Here is a 10,883-nt window from a genome sequence, read left to right on the forward strand (position 1 = left end):
AGCCGTCGGGTATGAAGAGCCGACTCTGAAGATATGGACTCGGTTCGGGAGAGATTTTGTGACATTCCTGATCCCTTTAACATTTTCAGCTTTTTCTGAATATATCTCTGCTCTATATACTACTCATATTCTACCCAGAGACAAAGTAGATATGATATCTATTATTCATAATCTCTAACTGATTTTGAGGCGTCAGAATGTCTTAACATAATGCAAACTGTAATCAGGCAGTTTGTTGTCAGAGTAGTCTACATTATTGCTGGTTGGTATCAAATAAAAAAAAAATACTCAAGAAGAAAATGAATCGAGAAGTACAATAATAGCAGCTAAGACAGTATCTGTGGCAAAACAATTAAAATTAAACATAAGCTGTAATCAGTAATAATGTTAACCCCTAAAATGAAACTGAAAAGTAGATTCTCCACCACTATACCTGAGTGTCAATACAGCTTTCAATACACTGAAAAAAATATAATAAATAGCAAATTATTTTGCACATTAGTGTTTTTTTTTGGCTGTGTATTTCATATAATTTTTTAAATATCTACTGATCTGCCATGGAAAGGAGAACCATATACAAATTGGCCAGCCATAATTTATGTTATGTCTTTTCTATGTTGAAATATAATTCAAATAGTACATTTTTTCTTTTTTACGTTGTCTTGGAGTGTCTGGGTTTATTATATGGAATCGACACCATTGATGCACATCATTTTGAACCAGAATCTGAATCGACTCAAAGCTTCCTCGAATCGAACATTTGTAGGGATCTGTCACATAGTAGTATGGTGGCCGCTGATTGGCTGTTGCATTAGTTTCTGCGGTAACGGTTACCAGGGCGAGGACGACGCCTCTGTGATAGAGCAAGCTCGTGAAGGGGAGATCCCCAGTAAAACCAGGCTTTTCATTTTAGTCTCCTTAACACACGCAAAAACATTCACCTTTCCTTCTGTATTTAGAGAATCTGAAGATTAAATTGTTACATGATGTGCTCCAAGGTCAGTTCTCCCTCTGGATCAGAGGGAGAATCAGAGGCGAGAGACTGCTGTGACCTTGAGCATGTTCCACACATTCCTGGTCTTAGCTCTGGTCTACACCTGTCTGAACAAACTGGAAAGAACAGTCACCACTAAACTTATTTTACTCTTTTATTTAACAATGTCTTACAAAATTTACATCAAAACGAACCATTAAAAATAAGTTGATATTAAAAAAAAAAAAAATTACAGTCAGATGCACAGGTCACATCACTCCAAAATGTAGTTGTCATATGGGAGTAGTACAAGATGCGTAACACAATCTGGATAAGAAACAAAAATAAGAATGTTATTTGCTAAATAAATTAATTAATATTAGAAATAACAATATACACTAAAATATACATCTGTCCAATATTTTTATCTGAAGTGAAGGGCATTAATTAGGATTATTTTCCCTTTAGTTGAAGACTTTGCACCCTCTGCTCTTCTGGGAAGGTTTTTGCAGTAGATATTGGAACATTGCTGCGAGCATCTGAATGCATACAGCCACAAGAACTTTAGTGAAGTCATGGACTGGTGTTAGATGATTAGATCAGGATAACAAACACTTATTCAGCTATCCCAAATAGTGCTCAGTCACTCACCAAATGCAGTTTCATTGTCCAATACTGGAATATTTCTACTAGTGTTGTGTCATATCATATTGTTCACGATATTATAAATATAATTTTTAACACAAAAAAAATATCCAGTTCATGATAATGGTGGATTGCCATCAGTAGAGACTTGGGAAGGGTTAAATCAACACATTCATATATAGAAAATCATTATATCCTCTATTCATTTTATTTGATTTTACTGTCAGAGTTTACTGCCCAGATAGACATCTTTTAAAATCTAATTTTCTCAAGTGCCTTAAATATTGCACAGTCCAGTATTATGCATGGTTATCACCCAGTGCCTAGTTTGGTTAATCAAAACTTTATTATGTTAATTGGGACTCAAATGACCTTACCTAAAATCCACTGTTCTGAGAGATACTTGGTCCCCTCAGGCTTTCTGCCCTTGTATTCTCCGATGCAGAGTGCAGACTGCCGAATACTCCGGCTCACACTCCCCCCACAGAGCTGAATGAGCTCCATCAGATTGCGGCAGGGTGGCTTAGAGAGTGGAGACACAAACATGAGTGGCTGATCCTGGAACAGGTCCTGCTGGTGTTCCCCTGCTGATAGATGCTGCTGCAGCCGGCATATCTGAAGTATATATAACAGAGAGTTAATGGTGTTAGGTCAAATACGTAATACATTGGGAAGTTTTGGAAGTCCAGTGTAGTTCTAGGGGGATATGAGCTTTGCTACTTAGCTTACCATGCTTTTTATATTTGTATCTCTACCTTTTAAATAGTTGTCTTCCTTGAGATACAGTAGCACTTTCCAAAAAGGTCAATGTAAGAGGACACATTCTACACCTCCTATGTATCTACATTCATTCATTCATATTCTTAGCTCCACTGACCATACAGGAGCACTTTGTAGTTCTATAGTTACATAATGTTGTACATAATCTGTTATTCTGCAATCTTTATCTCCCTTTCCTGTAGTGGTCAGGACCCCCACAGGGCCACCACCACAGAGCAGGTATGATTTGGGTGGTACATCATTCTCAGCTCTGCAATTACACTGATGTGATGGTGGTGAGTTAGTGTGTGTTTCGCTGGTACGACTGAATCAGACAGAGCAGTGCTACTCAAGTTTTTAAATCCCTGTCTCCCTGCTGGATTGACAATAGTCCACCAACCAATAATATCCAGCCAACAGCATCCTGTGGGCATCGTGCAGTGACCAGAGATGAAGAACTCGAGGACTGCAGCAACATATGGTCTCTTTACATCTACAAAGTGAACCAACAAGTTAGGAGTGTCTGATATAGTAGATAGTGAGTGGACAAAACTTTTAAAAACTCAAACAGCACTGCCGTGTCTGAACCACTCATACCAGTGCAACACACACTAACACACAGCCACAACATAAGTGTCACTGAAACATTGAGAATGATTCACCACCCAAAATATACCTGCTCTGTGGTGGTCTTGTTGAGGTCCTGACCACTGAAAACCAGGGTGAAATGGGGGTTAAAAAGGCTGTAGAGGAGCAGGCGGACTAAATTCTGTAATTGTAGAACTACAAAGTGGTCCTGTGTGGTCAGTGGAACTGATAAAATTGAAATTGGTGATGGATACAAGGCAGGTGTTCCTAATCCAGTGATTTTTCAGTGTATATAACACCTTCCAAAATGTAATTTCCTAATTTAAAACTCACAAATGAAACACAACCACACACACTGCCCTGTATCAGACCTGCCATTAGTCACAGATGATAAGTGGTTAGTCAATTTTGTAAGTATTGCTGATTTCTGAGAACTGGAAAGAAACCTAACCACATGGCTATAAAATTGTTTAGGTTTCTGGCATTAGGGTTTATATGAAACACTTCACTGAAAATTCAAACCTGATTCAAAACTAATGATGCCAAAACCAAGCTCAAATAATTTGTTTTATAACATTAACTATAGATTGCACTAGTATAAGGGGGTTTTTCTATATTTGGGATGTGGTAGGCATTGCCAAGGTAGAGGAATCATCTGCCCATTCAGTGAAACAAAATAAATAACATAAAAGGAAAAATGTCACAGCTGTCATCATTGTCTTCCCCAGACTATGGAACTACCCTGCACTACACCCGACTGTTCTCAAAATTTGTTTGCCCACACGAATAATCCTAATGCCCACCCAAAAATCACATCCTAGTTACCCTTCTAACCAATACTGGTATTCAGGAAATTCCAGCAGGATTGGATACTGAAGGAAAGAAGACAAAAACATATTTGAATTGTTACGGATAAAGGTTATGACTCCTGGACATCTGTGAAGTCAAATCTCAAGTGGCAGAGAAATTGTTCAAGGCTGGACAACTTAATAAACTTGGAGAGCACACAAAATGCTTAATTCTGTTCTGTTGCCTTACAGATGCCAACATGGGCTAGCACCATGCTGAGTGATGAGGGACATGGGAGGGCCATCCTACCCACTCAAAGTGAGGCCAATTGTACTCTGTTGGACTCATGACCACGGATGACTGAGCCATCATTGGGGATCAAATTTGCCCTATCCGATGAGAGAGAGCCCATGCTAAAAGAATTAAACCACTGAAGAGCCCTTATATAAAAATTTTAATGTAAAGATTTATTTTCATGTAAAAAGCCATTTATTATACTTAATTCTGAGTATGCAAAATTCTCTTAAATATATCTGCATCTGCCACTATTAATGTTTCATTTGTACATATGTACATTCAAGTGTACATAGCAGCTACTTAGCATATATCAAAAGTATTTTAAAATCCCCTAAACATACCCAGTGCAGATAGTGAATGATGGGAACTTCATTGTGCTGGGGATGTGCATGACAGGGGTTTTTGTGACACAGCTCTGAGGCTGAAGCTGCTCGGGGTAATACATCAAAGATTACACACAATGGCGTCCTCTGCGCCTCGTTTGCACTCCTTAGGCTTTGGGTTGGAGCAGCTATTCTCCCTGTCTGAGTGCTATGAATAGTGCAGGCACCCACAGGCGGATTGTGCACATTCACACTGCCACCGAGGGGGCTCGGGGGAGCTTGGATGTGCTCCATGACCATCATGGGTCATTGACAAGGCTGAAAGGGACAATCTGCTCCGGTTAACAAAAATGCCTGAGTGCAGGACTGCATGCAACAGTTTAAAACACTCAGGAATCAAGGCTGGGGGACAGTTATGGCAGGGATTTAAACTGTTAAACTTATTGTTTACTGCATGATATCAACTCAAAACTCTTAAATGAAGCTACATAATTTCTTGTATTAATTTATGGATGTCAATGTAAGCTATTTTAGGATGCCTTGTAACTATTTTTGTGGCCAACAGCCTAAAATGAGCCTATTGTGTCAGTTTTGGCTCATTAACATTTACATGTTGATATTAATGAGCACAGTTCCCAACAGATAAACCACTGAAATAAAATATAATAAACACCGGCCTGTCCACAAGTAGGGCATTCTTCTGCAATTCCTGCACATTAGGTTTGTTTCCCCTGCAAAAACAATACCCTGAAAAAAACAACTTTCATTTACTGTAATAGATCATAAGCTTAACTCGATATGTACCTGCAGATGATTTAGGCTTCATAACTAAATATTTAAATCTGGGGCGAAATATTTTGTGTGTTCGTGTGTATGTGTGTGTGTATATATATATATATATATATATAATCTTGTGATCATGGAATCAATCCCTGTCTTGGGTCACTGTTGGTGAGGATTTCAGTGTGTTCTCCCCATGTCTGCATGGGGTGCTTATTATTGTGAATCATCACTTTCAATTTAAATGGAGTCCACATCTGGATACACATACACATTTAGTATATTTACAAAGGTCGGAAGAAAAAAAAATGATATAAAGAGTTGGGCATCTTACACACTTGGGGCTTCTCTCACCCTAATTAACCCTATGTGAAAAATGTGTAAATAAAATAGGTAAATAAAATCTGCAGTACAATTGTGTGCACTATTACAGTTCATTCCCTTATAAACAACACCTTATCAGCACATTAATATCCGTACTAACCACTATATAACTTGTTACAGCCAAATATCTTATTGCATATAAACCTACAAACATTTATGACATTCTGTGGTTGCTTTTGCCTCGCCACAAAAAAAAAACATACACACACAGACACATTATATATATATATATATATATATATATATATATTTCCATAAAGTCTTTTCATAGGTCTAATTATATCCGTATGTATAATTTCCAAATGGTATTTTCATTAAGAAAAATCAATTCAGAGCCTAAAGCCACCACTCTGTGGTTGTTGCATAAACCTCCTGCCAAATCACAGGAAAAAACTAGATTCCTGAACAAATTCCCCCTCATCCAAATGAAACGAGGATCAAGCGTTGAATGTTGTAAACTCTGTTTAAGAAAACGAGGACATTGGATCATTTCCTTCCTCATGTAGCTTCCTTTTGCCATGAAACGAAGCAAACACAAGCCTCCCCCGCACGTGGTGGCGGAAGGTGATTCAGGCCGACACCTGATCCACAGTTCTGCTTTGATACCAGCATCTCCCTCTGTGTTCATCTGATTTTTTCAGCACACTTCCAGGACGTGGCTGCATCAGTGCCTCTGTCTAACCACCTTCCTCTCCTTTCAGAGTGGTGGGCGATATGACAATGAGCTAGCTTTATTGAGACAGACCACGTCCCGACCTTTTCTGAGCTTGCTGTAGGTACAGTTTAATGTATTGTTTGGTCATTTCTGATCAAATAAATTATTGTCTTTCTAAGTAAAAAAAAAATTAGTTAAAACATGTATTGCAATTCTGCACATTTTAACATACATTTAATATTTGCTGAAATTCAAATTTCAAATGAGTACAAATAAATACATTTAAAATATTTGGGATTTGAAAAAAATTTACAGCACATTTATCTTACTTTATGAATAGGTTAGGCCCAGCAAATAAAAAAAGCTGCATTAAAATATGCAGAAGAGCCGCATTTAAAATCTAATAAAATATGTTCTTTGAGCACTGGCAGTCAAACATTTGCAAACTATGTTATTATATCAATTAATGAGTGCATGATTCATAAATAATATATTTAGATTAAATAGCATCCAGTAGGGACCATACAATCAAACTAAAACTCCACAGTAAGGTAAAAAGTAGGTCAAATTCTCCATAGTTGAAGAATGCACCTGCGCTTCAAACACAAAGTTAGTTAGGGAAATCCATAATGGGGTTATTCATATCTTTGGGATAATACAGCACAGAAATGCTGTTCAAACATTTCCCAAATCCGTACAGTCTACCCTTAAAAATTCATATTACAAAAGTGTACATGTTGACAATTATGAGGCATTGAACAGGGCAAAAGATACACAAGACACATGTCATCTGCCCCCTGTGTGTCATTGGTGAATTTGTGTGTCCGACTACAATTTTGTGTGAAAATGACCAATGGATACTCATGAGTAATGTTTACACGAAGAGATATGATAAATTTCTCAAATCAGACTTTAACCTTTCAGCTTTGGGGCAAAATGATCTTTTTTCAGAGTTCTGGGTCAAACTGGGAATCATTACTGAGAGAGAGAGAGAGAGCTGTGATTGCTCTGAACATTTTTATATAACAAGAGAACCATGTGAAGGTCAATTAGCAACAAAAATATTTTAACAAATTAAACCTTTGTAGTAAATGTGTATGTATAGATGTATATATATATATTATATGGAGCTTTGTGACTGTGACACTACCTGCTGTGCCACAGTGCTGCCCCCTTTCAAACATATTCAAGCATATTTTTAACTTTGTCTCTTGACCTCTTAATATTTTTATTGCACTGAATAAAAACAAACAAGGAAACACATAGCGTTTATCTTATTACATCATATTTTTAGCACCATGCTCCTAAAAATAAACGTGCCGGAAAGGGTGTGTGTGTGTGTAGTGGGAGATATTTTTGTGAAAATTTAGGAGCCTCAATATAAAGTAAAAAATACAAGAATAAAAATTTAAACCAGAATAAAACAAGAATAAAAAATTTCTTAAAACCTTAAAGAGTAACTGCACCCACTGGTTTTAGCTAACCCCATCCCTAGTTGGAAAAATGTTCAAAAAACAATACAATACGTAGAGACACAAAAAAAAACAAAAAACATTTATGTATGGTTTTCTTGTGGGTGGCACGGTTGCACAGCAGGTAGTGTCACTTTCACACAGCTCCAGGGTTGTATGGGTGGGCGTAATCAGGGCTGGTAACATTGACTGATTTGCAGAATGTGACATGTCATTGTACTTTGGGGCGATGACATGTCATCTGCACATATAGCAGAGTTAAACCAAGGTGCACTGTAAATGTGGAATGGATCAATAGTAAAAAGTTTATTTTGACAACTTGTTGACAATTTGGAAAAATGTTTTCAAATTTTAAGCAGTGTTTGTGTACCTTGTTATTGCAGAGAAATAAATCTCAGCTATTAATTAAAGAAAAAAAAAACAGATTTTAGGATATATTTACTAAAAATCTGCTTTTTAAAAACTTTGATTTTCAGAAAATATGTTTTATGACATTACTCCACTTATAAGCAGTGAGCATTTTTAATGGATTATTAATTTTAATGGAGTATTCCACCCCTTAGCTCTATACCAACTTTTCTGCTATATTTCCAACCCCAAACTCGTAGCATCTTTTATAACTGTGCAAGAACCGTATCAGTATCAGTAAAAGAAATCCCGGTGGGTCTGGAGCCTGCACTGGGCCAATCACTGGGTGCAAGGTGGGAACACACTATGGAAGCGGCGCCAGTTCATCGCAGGGCAACACATATTCACACCTACCAACGTGTGTTTTTGGATACGGGGAGAACACACCAAACTCCTTACGGATAGTCACTCGGAGTGGGACACTAACCCACAAACCCAGGACCCTGGAGCAGTGTGACAGTGACACTACCGGTTGTGCAACTGTGCTGCCCAAAAGAAAACCATGCATATCCAAAAAGGAAAAACTTTACAGAAGAAAAAGAAACCTTCTTAACTTTCAATGGAAGTCAATATAAAAAATATTTTATTCCGAGCTACTCTGGAACATTTCTACAGATCCATTCTTCTTGAAATTATCACACAACGTGAAGGGCATCTGCTGTGTTCAAATGATGTAGTAAATTAAAAATTCACAAAAATTTAGATATGTTTTTTTTTGCACAGCAAAGAAAATCTTTCTACAGCTCATACAGGAAATTATTTACTGTAAAACAACATGTTTATACCAAAGTCCTTGATAAAATCTATGACGTACATCATGTGGAAAGTGTTGATGCTGATCACAGAGAAATGTCCTCTCAGGTGTAAATGGAAGTGACGGCTAAAGCCACAGGAGCACTGTAGTGATGTCTGTTCTGGAGAGACCCCCAAAGGGGTTAAGGACAAAACATCCTCTAAGCGGAATTACTTCCTCCCTCCAGCACCTGCTTTCCTCATCCGTCAGGTCAGCATTATAGACCATGCGCTATCACTGTCAATATCAGGGAATTTTTTTGTTGGATTTCTGCCTCTGATATTCTAAGCTCCAAAAAATATTTTATGGGATCTGTATTGTCTCCAATACAGAACAAGAGTGTTTTAACATAGGATCTAACAAAAATAAATAAATAAGAAAAAAACTTTTGACTGAAGTTTCCAATATGTTCCCTCTATTGCGGCCAAGCGTTATTTATTAATTTGAGTCTTGTTACAAATGCTATAGATGACAAGTTGTTCATTGTTACTGTTCTCCTACATATTTTCAGTCTTGAACATTTCGGAGAACGCATCTGAAAATCTCCCACTTTGTGCCGCAAATGTGAAAGGACAACTCCGGGATATCTCAAGACCAGATACTCTGGAGTTTTCTGGAATTTCTCCAGAGTTTATATGTCAAAGGGGCTAGTGAGGTCACTATTAGTTCACAGTATATACAGTGAATTACTCTGGAGGTGACTTGTCAACAAAGTCAGAAACATGGGCAGGAAATGTGTATTTGATATTGTGCTAACAATTACCACACTTTATTTTATTGACCCCTTCTAATAAAATACTGTAGCTACACAGTTATGTCCAAGATCAGGCCAGTTTAATTCAAGAATCATTTTGAACCTGATACGGGATTCTCCCAAACTCTGTGTCTGACAGATACGACAGTCCCTCACTGCACCCTGTAGGCTGAATGTAATAGGAAAGATTATGCCTAAACTAACATATTACAAGTTAACAGAGAACGTTTTAAAAGTTACCCACAATAGAAACAATGAAACTGAACCTGATGATTCGTTTAAAGAAAGAGTACAAATCAGTTCAGGACAATTAGTCAAACAATTTTGAAACACTGGCTTTTCACCATCCAATCCAACCTTGATGGATAAAATTGTCATCCCCATATTACCACCCAACTTTCACTTGGATATATGTTACATTAAATGTACCTTTCATTTAAATTTACATTTACGCATTTCGCAGACGCTTTTATCCAAAGCGACTTACATAAGACCTTTCAGCTTGCCTTTAAACGGAACGTCTATAATTGTGGGGAAACGCTGTTCGCTCTGGTTTGTTTAAATTCAGAAGCTCCATGTCTTTTCAGGTGAAACAATATGTTTGAGGGAAAAAATCAACATTTGTCTGTACATGGCTAAGGTTAACCTGTTTTTATTCACTGTTTGGACTACCACAGAAACTCATATGTTACTCGAGTTGCTTAGTTTTATAACACTTTTGATCTGTTTACTTTTATGCAGTCAGACTTCCACATTTGGAGATATATCCAACTTAAGTAATCCAGCTAAATATGCCAACATATAGAGCATCAATATCCTCATCTTCGTTCCTTTTTATTAATGCTTGGAGTTTTTTTTACTTGGTGTCAGTAAATAGCCCAAAAAAAATAAATAAATAAATAAAATAAAAAAAAAATAAATAAAATAAAAAAAAAAACAAGTGTCTCAGTCTGGTATACTAGGCTCTTTCTCTCTGCTCATGGCAGTGACAATGAGCCTCGCCTACCGGACTGAGACACTTGGTTCTTGCAAACACATAAGATTGGTTTCAAGCATGCAAAGAGACCTGAGAGCTAGTGAGTAAACATCTTTAAATAATGAAAAAAAAAAAGAAAAAAAAGTGTGAGTGTAACAGTGAAAGCCAAGATCCACCAAAACAATTTTAAATATACTAAATTGGCCACTTCAATCACTCATAAATAGTCCATAATGTTTATTAATGATCAGAGCATCTTGAATACAGAGTGCTGAGTTATGGTCAAC

General features: G+C 37.1%; 1 protein-coding gene across 4 annotated transcripts in view; it reads right to left on the reverse strand.

Moving 5' to 3' along the window:
• Positions 1 to 1,166: 1,166 nt before the first annotated feature.
• Positions 1,167 to 10,883, reverse strand: part of mcph1 (microcephalin 1) — a 49,377-nt gene continuing 39,660 nt past the window's right edge. For all 4 annotated transcript variants that reach the window (XM_066679260.1, XM_066679256.1, XM_066679257.1 and 1 more), the window contains exons 14-15: positions 1,996 to 2,233; positions 1,167 to 1,300 (exon numbers count right to left, since the gene is read on the reverse strand). In XM_066679260.1, coding sequence (XP_066535357.1) covers positions 1,248 to 1,300; positions 1,996 to 2,233 — 291 coding nt within the window. In that variant the 3' untranslated portion in view covers positions 1,167 to 1,247. The remainder of the gene's footprint in view (positions 1,301 to 1,995; positions 2,234 to 10,883) is intronic.

This window comes from Hoplias malabaricus, chromosome 8 (genome assembly GCF_029633855.1).
Source record: "Hoplias malabaricus isolate fHopMal1 chromosome 8, fHopMal1.hap1, whole genome shotgun sequence".
Taxonomy (NCBI): domain Eukaryota; kingdom Metazoa; phylum Chordata; class Actinopteri; order Characiformes; family Erythrinidae; genus Hoplias; species Hoplias malabaricus.